The sequence below is a fragment of the Dermacentor silvarum genome, chromosome 7 (genome assembly GCF_013339745.2).
Source record: "Dermacentor silvarum isolate Dsil-2018 chromosome 7, BIME_Dsil_1.4, whole genome shotgun sequence".
Taxonomy (NCBI): domain Eukaryota; kingdom Metazoa; phylum Arthropoda; class Arachnida; order Ixodida; family Ixodidae; genus Dermacentor; species Dermacentor silvarum.
In genome coordinates, this window is record NC_051160.1 from 90618990 (window position 1) to 90636177 (window position 17188).

Here is a 17188-nt window from a genome sequence, read left to right on the forward strand (position 1 = left end):
AGAACGCGGCCCGAAGCACAGCAGCCACTCCGTCTGGCTGATGGCACGTGGCAAAGGAGGAAAAGCACAAAAGCAGCAAAAGTGCCACCGCTTCATACTCTTCGCGCCCAGTCGCGGCCTCCGCGCTGTCCGGCGCCGTGTCCGCGCCTCCGCACCAAAAGAGAAAGGGAGAAAGCGCGTGACTGCGGGCTGTTCTCTTTCGCGGCCGTCGGTGGGGCGGCGTTTATTCGTATCAACTGACGCGGGGCGAAAATCGATTCATAACAGCCGTTCTCTAGCACGTTGCAAAGTAATGGGGCTTTGCCGGGACCACAGAAAAATTTGTATCATCTGGAAATTCGTATTAGCCGTGATCGTATCATCGAGATTCCACTGTAACTATATTCACCTATGTCCCTAGATTTGAACACGAGACCCTCATTGTGCAAAACATATAACTTGATTCACACAATGAAATGACGCAACACACTAAGGAAAATACAGGCGAAAGGAAAGAGCATCCCTTTCCGCTCTTTCAGATGCTTTTTCCTTTCGCCTGTATTTTCCTTGGTGTGTTGCGTCTTTTCATTGTAGGAAGCATGTACCAGCAAGCCCAACAAGAAGTTTTATTAACATATGACTTGAGGTCATCTAAATGGCTGTTGTTGTTGTTTATTAAATGATGAGTCCTAATAAAACAAGCCACTGAGGAGCTGGCTATTCCCATGATGACAACACGATAATGATGATGACTCAACAAAGACGTCACTGTCAGCATAACTAAAAGGAACGGGAGACACAGTGAACCCAGTTTTGAGATTTTAATGGCTGTTGCGGTAAAAGTGTTTGAATGGCGGTTTTGAATTGAATATGAATAGTGTTAGGAATTGTTAGAAATGACAGTACTATACCACTTCCTGTGGCTGGCATCTCTTGTATTGTGTACCCAGAATTACAAGTGAAAGAGCAATTCTATACGACTGCTAAAATAGAATACTTCATGCCACTGCTTAGCTGTTCTCCTGCTTGGCATTTTCAGCAACTTGTTTTTATGACTTGCTGCTATGACTTCTGACTATAGGTCGGCAGAGCAAACGGATACTCACTCACCAATATTTTCGCAGGCTCTGTACTCTCTCACACTTGGTGGCACTTACTCCCATTCTTAGCTACGCCCGCTCGTACTAGTACTCACAAACATTCATTCGTGTTCATAGTCGTTTTCATTAGCACTTACCAGCGCCCATTCACTGGCCTCGCTCAGATAAATATAACTCGAACCTCGTTTTAACGAAACGGGATATAACGAAATAATGGATATAACAAAGTAAATTAAGTTCCCTTTGAAATCCCCATAGAGATCCATGTAGTGGAACCCCGATTATACGACTTTCAGGGGACCACGCAAAACTGTCGTGTAATCTGGGCGTCATATAATCGAAAAATTAAGAATATAGGCAGTGACGATCAGTCTTGCCTAAAAAACGGGTACAGACCGCCTGAATATTCCCGCGGCACGAACCTGCACTGCTCCAAGGAAGGCAGATTAAATTATAAAGAAATTACCAGATTTATTGATGTAATGCGCATATTTTTCATGGTTTTCATTGCTTGAACTCAACTATCGAGTTACGGTCGAATAACAGCAAAATTGGCCATTTTAAAATAAATGCTCTAAATTCTGCGATTTCTAGCGCTACGTTCGCAACCTGTAATTTTGCATCTCAATCCAATCCACATGCAAGTCAACCGAAGTCGGACTTGTCTTTGATTGGAATCGACGCTGTTTTCGCTGTGCTTGTGCCTGGTTACGATGCCGCCCTAAGGCCTTTTGCGGTTCGACTCCGTTCATTCGCGACATTATGGTGACGCAGTGGATTCAATATGACGGCGCTTCGAGAGACGAGCAATTTTGATCGCCAAGGTGCTGGGAAAGTGTGCCACGGCTCGGTGTCTCGACGTCGACGAATTCTGGATTGTGGGACAAGCGGCAGACCCACTTTAAGTGCGAGGCCAGTCGGAGAAAGGGCTTTGTGGAACCTGAAGTGGCCTGGTAGTGACCCCGAATGAAATGTTTGTGCAGTCTTTGAAGAAGTACTTAAATCTCAAACAAACTCGACAGCACGGAAGATGACTTGATTCTCAGGCGATCACTTCTGGAGATAGTTTCGGTTTCGCGAGACTCTGCTCTTCCCGGCACCGAACCCCTCGAAGTATACGGCCCACAGTGCTCTTGGCGCTGATAGCGTGCTTAGAACTGCGCCAGAAACACTTGGTGGGGACGTTTTCAGTGCCGAATCACATGAAATTTCGCGAAAGTGAAACTATCCAGGAAAGTGATCGTCTGAGAATACCCATCCAAGGAAAGCTCCGTCTCTTCAGACGACGATGATGAGTGAAGAGAACCAGTTTCCGAATTGCAATTTCTTAAATAAAGGTACCATTTCTTTTTCGTTTCATCTCGCATTACACTGCGGTTTTATTTTTATTATTTCGCGTGACTGGAAAGTCGCCCCTCGCGTTACAATCGCGGTCACGTTACATTCGGGTAAATACGATACTGCACACCCGTTATCAGCCGGCTGCAATGTGCTCACGCGCCAGCCTGCGTCTGCTTAGGGTTTTTTTTTTCTCGGACGGTACCGGCAGAAGCATTGTACGAGGCGGGGTCGGTGTAATGTTGCGTCGTGTAATCGAGGTTATTAATACATTATTTCTATGGGGATTTTGCCGGGACCAACCCAATTCGTCGTAAAATGCGGGTCGTCGCATAACCGGGGAACGTATAGTCAAGGTTCCACTATTTAAAACCTGGTTTTAACGATGTGAAAGTGTTCTGCCAATGGATATAACGAACTAAATTCATTTCCGAAACCAAAAAACACCCGACCGTTGTGCGCCGAGTACATTGCTTCCCACAAGGTTCAGCACTCATTCACCATGGCAGTTCAAAACTCCCGCGTCCCCGGATCGAATACGTCGTCGAGCAACACTTTTCTTTCTCACCACCGCGCATAGCTGTGCACACGCCGCATCTCACTATCACACTTCTCCACTGACCTCTCTCTCTCGCTCGCACCTGGCTGCGTGAGCCGTGCCATGCTGTGTGGCGGTGTGAAAGACAAGTGTATTCACCCTGCGCGGCAAGCCACACAGGCAAGCGCAGCTGGGCATGGCCTCCGAGGTCGCATTGACATCGGTGCAATCTTGGAGGGCGCGGCGAAGTTCGCGGCCACAGCGCGGCGAAGTTTGCTTGCCTCCTTGATCACACAGGGGAGCACTGTGTTGTGTGCCATGTGTTGCTCAAGCGCAACCAATCAAGTGGAAAGTGGATGGGAAAGACCATCACAATGAAACAGAAGGCAGCTCTCTAAAGGCTGTCGCGTCGGGTGCTAAGTCGCGTGTTGCACATGCCGAAGATTATTTGGTTGTTTTATTCAAATTTCATTGCATGGATGGCCGCAATGCCGTCTTCTTATTTCGATGTCTACAATTGTGCACCCTATTGGCCATATATTTCAGTAAATGACAATAATGAATATAGAGAAGTAATTTCAGCGCCCGTTCAACATCGTTGTAACGACGTTAGAGTACGCTCACGTTCACTCGCACCCTTTATCACTCACTAGTCTCTTGCCTGTGAAATGAGTATGGAGCGAGCATGAGCCAGTGCACTCGTGAGTGAGTGCGGCAACCTAACCTTACGTGTAGCTTGAAACTAGGTGGGAAAACACCTTCACTGGCAAGAACGATGCCTGCAACCCCTCTGGCAGTGCTCATCACACCAGTATTGTGAGACCCTTGTTGTTAGTGTATTAATATTAAGTAAAAGTGAACTCTCATGCATTCTGCGAGTCACATGAAATATTGTATTTGCCCGTAAATAACACGACAACGAATATAACACGAGAGGGGTACTTTAGGTCTTTATTAAAAAGAAAAAGTATATACTACGATTATAACGCGAAGTGATGAAACTGGAAACAGCAAAGAAAAGGCAGATGCCCCCGGGGCTTCATTTATTGTTGCAGCCGTCGGAAAATAACAGGAAATAAGTGCATGCACAATTACTTTTCGTCACTGCTCACATCTTTGTCATTCTCGGCAAGAACTGCATCGTCGTCCATGCCGTCCGGTTTATTGAATAGGCAGAACTTAATGCCCGCGACACTATTGAAGATGGCAAAGGCTCCCATGCATTGCTGATCCAATGCGCAACTTCACAGACTGACGCTCGCTTGATGCGACCCATGGTTTTGTATAGCCGCTGCAGTGCAATGCGATGGCCACAGCATGCTCTAGCGGTGCGTGTGTCGACTGCAATGTGCACTGTCATTGGTACCTTCGTACATGCAATCATTGCAGTTTAAAGCGCAGATCAGAAAGAACCGTGCTACATTGCATCATGAATCCGAAAATAGCTTGAGGCATGTTCTAACGACGAAACTTCTTGAAGAAAAATTTAAAAAATAAAAATAAAAAAAGCTCGCATTATATTCGGGTCAGAAACCCAAATATAGCGCGAGGCACGTTTTGAACACAAAAATTTTGGGAAACAAACTTGCGTTATATTCGTGCAAATACGGTAGTTGTGTACATTGCACTGCCGCATGCACGCATCGCCGCAGCAAAGTAGTAAGTTCTACTTACACCATCTAGACAAAATTTGTCCAGAACTTTGTCCTTTGTACTTGATAGTCCACTAGAGCCAGGATGTTAAAAGCGGAATTTGTTGCATTTATAATATAGACAGACCAAACTAAATGAGAACATTGGCCTGCTATAAGTGGAAGAATGTTGTATGCAGATCTGTTGTAACGAGCATGGACTGTTTATCCTGTGGATGGATCAACATACAGACACATCGAGAACTGAAAGAACCGACAACAGCCACTGCTGCAGTAAAAAGGTAGACTCACAGCCGTCCTCTGGGCCAGGTAAGAGATGTCCACAGAGTTGTTCTTGGGCAGGCTCCACAACAACGCATCCAGCAGCTGGGCACGGCCCTCTTCATTTGGGTACTGCACACGTGAGGGAAAAGTATTTCTTTGAAAATCAAATTGTAATCAATTGATGGGGCTGAAGGTCCAGAGCAACACAAGGAGGTATGAGAGATGCCGTAATGGGGTCATACTGAAGAACAAGACAGGGACACAAAGAAAAGACAACTCATGTGCCTACCTACAACTATATTTTTAACTGAAATACAGAATATATACAATCGTGAAGGTAAAAAAAAAAAGCTTAACAATGATTAGAAACTATTCAGGGAACATGACAAGTGCTTGCCAAGAACGCACATTCTTCATCCCAAAGTGAAACTGATGCCTGGCTAACATATCTCGCGCCTGTTCTTTTGATGTGGATTGCCTCGATAATTTCACGCAATGTCTGAATACAATGCCTAGCCACAATGGTTGTGGTATTTCTGTGGCACAGTTGCATATACATTCTGCATTTCTTAAAAAAAAATCTAGTCATGTCCTCTACGTGGGCGCGGCCAGTGATTACAACGGCCTCCCGTTAGGGGGTCCTGACAGTAGCTCTTCAGGATCAAATAAAGTTTGTTGTCTGTCTGTCTGTCTGTCGTGAGCAAGCGCTTGTGTCATTGTGTCCCTGTCCTGTTCGCGCTCAATTTTCATTATGACGACTTGCCAATTTGCCTAGTTGAAGATTCTTGTGCTGAAGCGGGCGGGCTTCAGGTTCATTTTGACCTGTGGACCTAGATATATAATCACACGAGCGTTTCTGCAGTCTCCCACATCGGAATGTGGTTGCTGCACTTGGGAAATGAACCAGGAACCTTGTGCCCACCGGCATAATGTCACTGTGACCGAGCCGCTGTGGTGGGCAAAATATCTCGAACTCTTTCGTCACCGCGCTTATAGAAATCGATCAATTTGATCGACAGTTTTTTTTTTGACGCATTGTTAAACATTTACGTTGGCATTCTTCTACTAACAGCATCATGCACCGCCTGAAATAATGACTGAGGTTTAACTATTTGTCAGATGTGACAATTTTTATCAGACTGGGGGGACTGGAGGTATCGTTAAAATTATCTTCCAGTACTGTTAGAACTTTTTCAATAAACACAAACACGCTTTGGTCGACTCAAAATAATTATTGAGTGACAGCAGCAGTGAAGACACAGAAGCTTCTCTCAGGTTGTCGATCTTCCGATCCGACGTATAGGCAGATTTGATGATGTCTCAAACAGCCGTAGATGCTCATGAGTGCGTGTCATTTTGGTAACTGTGTTCGAGTAATATATCAAGTGCAACTTTATTTTTCCCACCGTCGGTTACTTTTACTAATCAGCATTTCGAAAGCGTATGCAGAAGTTATTACGAGCAATCCTTCCTGTCGTGCAGGGTTTTCACTCACACCAGAGCATGCAGTCGAGTTCAGACCGACCTTCGACCGAAGCTTGACTAGCAGTCTAATCTCTTGCATTTTGAACACTGCCAGTGCGAGTGGCCCTATTCATTACTGTACAATATTATGCAACACTCCACATTATTGAGTAGAACTGTGCAGGACCTGAGCAAGGCTCCAGAGCCAGTTGAATGCACACTAAACTCCTGGACAACTTTCTGTGGCAATGAAGGGAAAGCTACGGACGCGTGGATGCTGCACATGTGTTACCGCGCCAAGTAGTCCAGCAGCATTTGACAGTGCTCTTGGTTGCTCGGAGCAGACGCTGAATAGACGCAGCTGCCATGTGCGATGGTTTCGCGTTTGCCCAGACGCGGAAGAGAAATGCTGCAAAATAAGTAAACTTTTACACTCAGTGGCGTGTTCTGTCTGATTTAACTGTTGGTGATAAACTGTTTATGTTTTCTCTTCCCCAGTCTAAACCAATGTGGATTAAAATGCGGGACTTTTTTGAGAAGCACTGTCACTTGCGCGCGCTTTGCCTCCGTAGCTTTCCATTCATTGTCACAGAAAGTTGACTGCGAATACAGACCACCTTGCTTGCACAGAAAAGCTGACCGAACACAATAATCAAGCATGAGGAGGCTTCTGCATGCTCCCGGACCTGACAACCATTGCTTCGTGAGCCGAAAGAATGCAGTAAAAAACAAACCAGGTGCCTGGTGCAATCAGTAAAAACCAAATTCTCCCTGTACAATAGGAACTTACCCGCTTTCACATTTGCGAAGCTACTGCTTTCCTGCATAGCATGGGGATCACTACTGCTAGTACTGGCGCCAATAAGTCTTCATGATAGCTTTCTTCCGTGGTCTGACTTACAAAAGTTGGGAACTAGAACCAAGTGCATCATATTTCATAAATTTCAGATTTTTTTACTCCTCAGTACTTATACTAAAAATAGCAAATTATTATTTTCCTCTTCCTTGAAGTGCTTCTTTGATGCTTCACATAAGAATTCTCAAAAAAATTGGCTAAGCAATTATTACTGCTATACATAAATTCAAAACATCAGTGATCAGGCTATAATTTTAGGTACTGCAGTATACGTTGCGACTGTTGTGTCTTGAAATAAAATGTTACAACATAAAATCTCAAAAATTGAGCACATCACTGAAAATGAGCACATTTTTAGCAGAAACAAAGAATTAAATGAATTACCTACGCTAAGCTGTACACAAAAAGTCACAGGCCTGCGCGGAAAAAAAGAAAAATCTGCGCATATAACTTGCGGAAATAACTGCATACAACGATGCCAGAATCCTTGCAAAAAGCCTCCGTTCGCGTACGCACGACTCGTCCACATCGCATCTTCGCCCAGCGGCTCTTTCCCCCCTCCTCTTCGGCGATGCTGATAAAGCTGGATTCGTACAACGGATGTCATTGCGGATAAATCAGTAACGTGACATGTAACATGAATCTTCTTCTTTCTGGAGTTTTACGTGCCAAAACCAGTTGTGATTATGAGGCACTACGGGTTAATTTTGACCACCTAAGGTTCTTTAACGTGCACTACAATGCAAGCACAGGGACGTTTTTGCATTTCGCCTCCATCAAAATGCGGCCGCCATGGCCGGGACTCGATCCCGCGACCTCATGCTCAGCAGCGCAACGCCTTAGCTAACTGAGCCACCACAGCGGGTGTGACATGAATAGGATCACTTAGTAGCTAGCCAAGGACGACAGTGTAGACAAAGCAGCCCATGCATGGGCACCATGGACAGTGCGAACATGACCAACCCGTAACACGAAGCACTCCACGCGGGCTGAGGGAACACCGCGGGCACGGGTGATGTATGTATGACCGTGTGATATGCAATCTACAAGCTTAAATCGCGATTTGCTCTGTCATGTAAGAGCTTTATCATCAGCTTCTGCTGTGCTAGAACGGCCGTTGAGTGCAGCTCATTGTGGTTTCGAGTGTGCCAGTGCCGCGTGCACTATTCACTAACTACTAAACGCAAAATGCCAATCTCGTAAAGAAGAGGAGAATGAGCAACCATGGATGGGAGAGGGGAGCTTCAACACACAAGGGTGCGGAGAGGGTGGAGTTCCCTAAGAGATAACGAAACTAAATGTTGGCGAACCTGACCTCAAGATGTGGCTTCACAGCAGTGCGCACCGCGCTGCCGTGAAGCCACACTTACATGGCATAATTCACATCCCACATTGCAGTGATGCCACATTTCAAGGCAAAATTTACATATAACCCACATACCGACTTCACTGTTCATTTTTTCCTTTCTTTTTTGTGGGTTATATACACAAAATTACAGTACTATGTTATGCCTGCGAGTGCAAGCGATGCGCTGTGGTCGCTCGTCGCAGAAGCATGTTATGCCACTCATTTGGTGGTAAATAGGTTCAGATCTCCAGCGCTTTTCACGAAATAAATACATCTTATCTTGCAATGTAAACATACAAAACTTAATTTTACACCGAATTACATGGTGCATACCTATGTGTATGTCGTTCTTTCATATGTAAAATGCTATTTTTTTTGTCACAGGTGCAAACAGTGAGAGAAGCCTCTCTAGCTTTCACAGCATTGCCAGCTATGTGTGAAGAGCGGTATAATAAAGCTTAACTTAATGTTCATTGTTCATGCTCACTTTAACTCACCGGAATTTCTATGGTATGCAGGAGCAGAGGGGCTAGGTCCGGGTGGAGGGCGTCCGGGTCGGCAGCCGTTGTGGCTACCACAGCCACGGGTGGCTCATCCGGCTCGCTGTTTAGTGCGCGCAGCGTGTCACCCAGGCAGCGGACCACCCGAGGATCTGCACATCCACGTAATCTCCTTTGACATTCACAAGTGACTGGAAACTAAAACCAGTGCCAGACACGGAACAGCAAGATGGTATTAGGGCCAGTATAATGCACAGATTCCTTTCACTGGATTCTATTCCTTTTGCATCATTCACCGTTCATGACCGGCCAAGTGATAACGTAGATGGAGCACCACTCGGACCATAGACAAAATGCAAAAAGGAATAGCACTGGAATAATTACATCATGGCAACCCAGGACAAAGCAGGTGATCATACACGGCGTTGAAGAGTGAGTTAAGGTTATTTCAGGACCGGAGAATAATGATGTAAAGTGCCACATAACTCAAATCTAAAGAATAGTCATTGTCAACATTATAATGACAGTGAAGAAGCTGAAACAGTTCCAAAAGGAATTAATTAAGATAATCTTTTTATAGAGAATAGGGGAAATATACTGTTTGTTCAACTTAAACTTAGAAGTAATTAAAGATAGGGGTTAAATTTGTTATAAACTTTGGGTTATTTAAATTAAACTTAATGTTAATTAAATTAAATTGGAAGGAGTAACAGCTTGTTACTGTTGGGAGCTGCACACAGCCTCCACATGAAGTGTGGCGTTCTACCGAATGAGCTGCAGAGGCCGCTGTTCCCTCGGTCACTTTCTTGGTTATTTGTGTATGTGTACTAGATTTGGCCCTGGGAGCGTTAGCTAGCGCCACTTACAGCTACGGTGACACATTTTGAACACCCATTAAACAGTAGGTGTCACACAGTATGTGCAGTTCACAGCAGGCAACTGGCCAACGAACCCTTGTTTGCTACCTGAGGCATCAAGGCCACCAGAGTTGAAGCTCTCGCTACACAACCAGCGACAAGAATCGGGGGAAACTGAGGGGCTCAATTTTTGGTAACCGCCAGAAAAAGCAGTGGTAACTCGGGAAAGGAATCTTCACTGTCCGTTCCTTGTTTTGCATACTCTGCGTTCTAATCTCCACAATGCAACAAGTGGTCCCTCACATGTGTATTGAGGTGAACTCGAGCAAATATGCTACGTGAGCACATCAATATAAGGTACATGTGAATGGAAAGAACAAAGCGCAGATAAAAAGAATGAAAGAAAGGCACAAGTAGTATTAAGAAAAAAAAAATAAAGTGAATGCTAGAGAAATAGCTAGCGAGGCTTTCAATGAGCACAATGATCAAAAGGAGGAAGCAGGAGGCGCTCACCACCACCGGAGCCAACGTCCCTGTCCTGGCTGAAGACCTCCACGTTGGACAGCTGCAGGAGGCAGGGCGTATATTGCTGTGCTGTAAGGGGAGTCATGGAAACGCAATATTTTTTACAGCGAAGCTGTCAATGAGACTAGAGTACTCATAAATATATTATGCGAGTTTTTATGGTTTTCTGAAAAAAAATGTCACAGTTTCGCCCTAAGGGTGAAGCAATGAATGCGATAGCAACACAGCAATGTCATACGAAGTAAGGTGAGCGGCTTTGGTAGCAATATGAATTGTAGTAAACATGAGCTGATTAAGTAAGCAGGTGTGCTGCGGCGTAAGTAGACCGACATGAAGAGAGACTCGATGACCACGAGAAGGCGCGTGTGAAACGGTGGTGTTGATGAGAAGCGCTTCCCGTGGGCAGCGCGTGCGAAGGGACACACCTGTAGCGCTGCACTGCCGATCCGGGCAGCATTGCGTGTGTAGCGTGCGTTGGAAAATGTGGCCCGACTATTACGAACTGAATGAACAAGCGTGGTGTGAGCGCGCACAAACACGAAGAGATCACACTGAATGACAGCAGACAACGACTGTCAAAACGCTGGCAGCAAGCATACGCCGCAGCGGGCGAAGGTACGTGCGGTCTATCGCTTCAACGGAAACTGAGCGGCGAATGCACTTAAAGGTCAGAGCCATGTGGAGATAAGAGACGGTGCGAGCGAGCGACGAGCGCGGTTGTTGGCAGAGAAGTGCGCCCCCCCCCCCCTTGCTCCCTCCGGCGCTGGCTTCCTGCTTCCTTGCTTGCGCGTGGGAGATTGAGTGCGTTCGCTCTCCGTGATAGCGCGCATCTCCGCACGCTTCCTCTCGGGCATACGGCGCGCGGCGAAGATTTTATCTATAGGGAACCTCACGGCGACGGCGCCGACGACGCCGACGGCAGAAATCCGGTTCAAGTGTCCATATAATTGCTATCGCAATAAAAACTAGATCGCTCACAAAGTTCATATTTTTTACACACTGCTTCAATGACAGATTAGTGTTTCATATTTAATTCACCAACGTAAGTTCAGCTAGCTGACCTCAGGGGGTGCTGCTATGTATTATTATCCGAATGCACATCCTAAAGGAATGCGAAGGGATTCACGCAGTGAGAATCGCAGGTAATGTACACCTTCTAGAAGCGCTTGGATTTAAAGTGGATGGAAGCATCAATCGGTCAGCAATAGAAATAAGCAAGAGACGTTTTGAGTATTGGCGGAAAAAAAGCAGGGAAGAGATTGATACAACCGGACCTGTTACAGTCATAGGTAGCAGTACAGGTAGATATTGAAAAAAAAAAAAAAAGGAAAAAAAAAAAGATTAAGGGCATGTGTTCAGAAATTCTAGATAATGAACATGTATAGCATACCTGATTAAATCAAGCACGCTAGGTGACTATTTGTGAGTGCCCCGTTTCAAAGGGGGTTGCCATTAAATCATTATCATCATCAAAACCAGGGAAGAGAGTGACAGGACCGGATCCGTTAAAGGCATCAGTAGCGGTACAAGTTAGATAATGAAGTTTTGAAGAAGAGAAAAAAGATTAAGGCGATGCATACAAAAGTGCTAGAATAAAAAGCATGTATATAGTATACCTGATTAACGCAAGCAGGCTAGGTGACTATCTGTCACAGCCCCGTTTCAAAGGGGATGCCAATAAATCATCGTCATCATCATAAACAGCGTACATACATACACAAGAACGTGAGAAAAACAGAGACTGTAAATTGGATGCAAAGGATCAAAACAAAGATGACCACGGAGATTTATAATAATGGCAAGAAAGTAATTAGAAGGGAAAGTCTGCACAATAACACAAAGGGCAGTTCCTTGCTATGCGAGGCTCGAGCGGGGTGCCCAAGGACAAGAACGCAGTGGATGAGGCATGTGTCTGCTGCAGCAAAAATCCAGAGAACGCAACACGTTGTAATAAAATGCAAAGGTATTCACCTAGCGAAACTTGTAGGCAACATACTCCTTTCAGGAGTGATGGGATTTAAAGTGGATGAAAGCATTAACCCAGTAGTAGTCAAGATAAGCAAGAGATGCTTAAATATTGATGGAAAAGAAGCAGGGAAGAGATTGATACGACCGGATTTGTTAGAGGCCTAGGTAACGGTGCAAGACAGCTGTGGAGGTTTAAAGAGCAGAAAAAAAAGATTAAGGAGATATAGGCAAGATGCAAAAGCATGTATGGCATACCCGATTAGCTCAAGCAGGCAAGGTGAATATTTGTCACTGCCCCGCTTTAAACGGGATGCCAATAAATCATCATCATATGGAGGCACCATACCATGGGCAACAAGGCAATCTGGGCACAGTGTGCTTCTGAGAGTGTTTTGGGCCATCCTTCGGAAATACCATCATGATCTCCTACTTGCTTCAAGAACAAACCCCTGTATTCTAGAATGTTCCTCCACTGGATGCTGCCTCTCAGTTGAATCAAGAAAGTGGGTGGCAGGGCCACTCCTCAACTAAAGTGGCCACTGCACTTCAGTAACAATCCACGGTTATTCCTGCACGGAAATTTGTATCCAGGCACTATGGCCCTCTACTCAAACGCACAGAAGTGAAGGTCTGTTCTTCCAAATGACTCCTTACCATGGGAGCCATTGACAAGCCTTATGAAGACATGGTGTCTTCTTTGGGCAAGGCACTGTGCTCCACTTGGTGGCGTCAAGAAAGAATTTAGCATCGAGACACGTTTGTGAATATGGGGGTAAAAGTTGAGCTTTCTAACTTTTTTAGCCCAAGCGTCTAAAGCACCCACTGGACAAAAAATGCTACAAAAGGGCACTCAAATGAATGTGTTGAGTGCCACTCAAAGCAGCAACAGCAGCAGCAGACATGACAGTGAAGACAACAGCTCGACGACGATGGTGGCACGACAATGGCACAACGATAACGTATGTAATGTAATTCTGGAGCCCTACATGACAAAACCATTATCTCATTATGAGGCCCGCCATAGTGGAGGACTCAGGATTAACTTTGACCAGCTGGGGTCCTTCAACATACACCCTATGCATGGTACAAGCGTTTTTGCATTTTGCCCCTCATCGGAATGCAGCAACCACGTCCAGAATCAAACCCACATCCTTGTACTCAGCAGCCATGGCCACTAAGTTACTGCAGTGGGTGCCAATGCCAACGGCATGATGGCTCGTACATCATGAACCCCGAGACTGAATTCGAGGTAGGTAAAAATTCAGCTATCTTCTCTGAAAACTTCTTCCACTGCCATGACGACCTGATGCTGAGGGTTTTTTTGGTACACAATGAATGAACACATTGAGACCCAAAGGAACAGTCGGAGACTAATGCTCAATAGCTGTGACAGCTGCCCAGTCACTCACAGGATGCCTCACATGGGCAAACAGTGATTGGTGTCGTTTAACAGCCGAAATCAGTGTCTTGGTTTTGGGAAACACCACAGTGAGGGGGTATGAAACGATCCTGACCTCGTGGGGTCATTGAAAGTGCATCGAAGCCTCAGTAAAGAGGCATGCAGCTATGGCCGGGTGAACAGATGCAAGGCTACAGAAAGGGCAAAGGATAGACATGAGGTTATCATTACAGCACTGGCCGAAGACAATTGTGCCATCGAAAATCTCTTGCCAAAGGTGCCGATTTTCTAATTTGTTATTAAAAGCTTTTGAATGGCACTTAAGTAGACAATGCATGCGCCCGGTGATGAGCGCATATGATGCAAGTCCTAGCACTTCACCTCTGTAATTTTTCAGGGTGCCGTAAGCAGCTGCATAATCTCAGAGAGCATGCCGAAGAACCATGCATTTTAGGTAATGTGTCATTTCCAGAGAGTGGTACTGGGGACATTTTTTTCAGTTTCAGTATTAAAAATGGTTATTTTTGCAAGCTATTCGTCACGCATCTACACGTGTTTCAAACGTAAATTTTTGCATGAAAGTTTCTGAAGCTGCCACGAGAGGCTCATTTCTGGGGAGTGACAATGGCCAAACACTGATCCACGTTTGGCCACTAACATGAGGCCAACCATATTGCAAAACCTGGCAAGTACCATGCCACTGTCGGAGCAATTGTTAGTAATTTTATGACCAAATACCAACTAGTTGCATGCTACCCTGTTAGCAATAAGTGAGTAACACCAGTGAACATTACGAACTAAAAAAGGTAGTAGCTGTGGTTAATGGGGCTCAGTTACCAACAGCAAAATGTGGAGAGCACATGTCATAATCATGAGCATAAGTGTCTAAATACCCCTTCTATGGCTATAATATTATGGTCACTCCTATTCTAAAAGCATATCCGCTGAAAAAAAAGCAATAAAAAACGGGAACCACACCTTCACATTTTGTGTTGTATTATTACGTCATTGATCAATAGCACGTCATGCAGGGTCATGCCAGGGATGTCGAGTCGTGGGTGACTCGTCCCCACTTATCGACACTGACATTGTTGCACATGCCTTTCTTCCTTTCAGCGGGGCAATTACCTTTCATCAAGGCATTTCTGATGCGTGTCTCCGCTGCTGCCGCCGTGTCCCCGAGAAGCTGCTGGCAGTTGACCTGCAGTCCAACGTGTGGATGTGGATCAGGCATAACATGCAACAGGATTAGATGCTAGCACTCCAGAAACAAGCTTATTTTGCACGTTTAGTCTTCGCTGTGCTCCTTGTTTAGAGTGCTGCTCCCTGTAGAAGCATGATGCGGCTTCACAAATTTTGCATTCCAAAAAGGTTTAGAGCAAGACTCTGGGCGCATAGAGGCGAAGCCGTGCCTACTGACTAACTTCAAACCGCCAGCCTCTTGCACAACCGCGCGCCATTTTGTTGCCTTAAGTGTAGCTGTAGATGGGCTCCAGTCCAGCAACTGTGGGTATGTCGAAATACGTGCACCCGTTGAGAAACATGCACTCATGAACGGCTTGGCGATTCTTCCGTATCCTAAGCAATAAATGGTAAATACAGTACACTCCCCCCCCCCTCTTTCTGTACTTAAATAAATTGGGAATTTTTAATGTGGGCTAAAAAACCCAAAGACTTGGTATAATGGGTATGGGGCTAAAAAAAACCCAACATCTCTCAAATTAATGCTACATTTGACTGGTCACTTTCGAACGTTCAAGTGGGGCAGTTAACTCGGAACATCATTCAGAGTGCCAGACTTCAGCTCAGAGCACTTGGAGATGTATCACCTTCGAGCTGGGAGCACAACTAAAATCCAACAGAACTCTAATCACGCGGCTCCTCCGAGTGCTCTGGGAGCAGCTGAACATTCAGCTCGGGCATTGGCAGGTTAGGTTAGGTTAGGTTAGATACAGGTTACATTAGGTCCTGGCATCAGTGCAAACTAGGAACCAGTCGAATGTACCATTAGATGCAGAAAATCGCAGAATCATGTACAACCCGGCATCGCTGCACTGACCTGGTAGTGGTGCAAGCCAAGGGAGCGTGTCAGAGCAGCCAGGGTGGTGCGCTTGCCGCAGCCGTGGGACCCACTCAGCAGCACGCAAGGTGGCACACGCTGGCGCAATGGCCTGCCGAAGTACAAACACACACGCACCAGAACTCACCTCGCAACAGTCACACTGCTAATGGCTGTCTCTTTGAAAATACCCCACTTATTTAGAATGGAGGAACACTGCTAAGCACAAAGCATCAGCTACATGCTGATGAAAATCCTCACGCTACCTATTGAAAAAATTAACAAGCCCCATATCTAATAATCCTATATGAACATATGGGGTCCCCCATAAGAACCCATACGTTCCCATACATAATATGGAGCGAGTCTGATATGATTATATAAACATATAGGAATCGCACATAAAAACTGTATGCAGCGCCTTCATATGATATATATGGGAGCATAAGGGTTTTATATGGGATCCCCACACATTCATATAAATCATATGAGACTCGCCTCATAAGTGGGAAGATACGGGTTTTTATATGGGACCCCTATATTCTGATGGGGATAAGAATAGGCAAAAATATGGGCAAATGTATTTACAGAATATGCGCAGGGAGAAGCTAGAGCCAAGATGGCAGAACAACACAAGCACTTCTATCATCCACTTCATCGCCTTGCTGGGAGCCTTCTTCAGTGTGCAAGAATGGCCTGCAGCAATTTGTTCATATGGAATTAGCACTGAGTACGGGGCATACAGGTTTTTTGCGAAAGGGCTGCCTGGGAATCAAACCTGCATGCATTGCACTGGAGACAGGCATTCCACAATGAAGCTAATATATTGCAGTTTATACAGTGCTGTACAAACTGGTACAGTTAGCTACGACATTGCCTTCAATATCTCCGGTGCAGCCTGTGTCGCGGACTGCCCATATAACCTCTTGGGTTGCTCCGCAACAACAATCTCAGAGGCCTGAGTGAACAAGGCGACACCCGTCCTAACCAATTTGACCATGAATTCGCCATCGTTCTTGGGCTGTGTGCAACACTTGCAACAAAAGAATGATGCTTTGAACTGTTGCATTCTCTCACCTTGCCTCAATCGCAAAGCTTCAGAGATAAAACATGCACTTTTAAGATTGCATTCCAATTTTTAGCACACTTAAACTTAGCAGACTTGTTGCCAAGAGAACAGCCCATCAAAGCAAAGGCACAGTCAAATATGCAATTTTTTTTTCTTTGTCCAAAAAGAAACACAACAGGAAGGGGGTATTAGTATGTAGTTATTACGTCCTGTAATCTACAGCCTTGGTTTGTCTTTTACAAAGCGATACAGGAAATGGGTCCTCATGCTGC

General features: G+C 45.4%; 1 protein-coding gene across 1 annotated transcript in view; it reads right to left on the reverse strand.

Moving 5' to 3' along the window:
- Window positions 1–17188, reverse strand: part of LOC119458267 (peroxisome assembly factor 2-like) — a 62373-nt gene that overhangs the window by 12590 nt on the left and 32595 nt on the right. Inside the window, exons 11-15 of the mRNA XM_049671547.1 lie at window positions 15848–15959; window positions 14917–14989; window positions 10410–10490; window positions 9037–9191; window positions 4899–5000 (exon numbers count right to left, since the gene is read on the reverse strand). Coding sequence (XP_049527504.1) covers window positions 4899–5000; window positions 9037–9191; window positions 10410–10490; window positions 14917–14989; window positions 15848–15959 — 523 coding nt within the window. The remainder of the gene's footprint in view (window positions 1–4898; window positions 5001–9036; window positions 9192–10409; window positions 10491–14916; window positions 14990–15847; window positions 15960–17188) is intronic.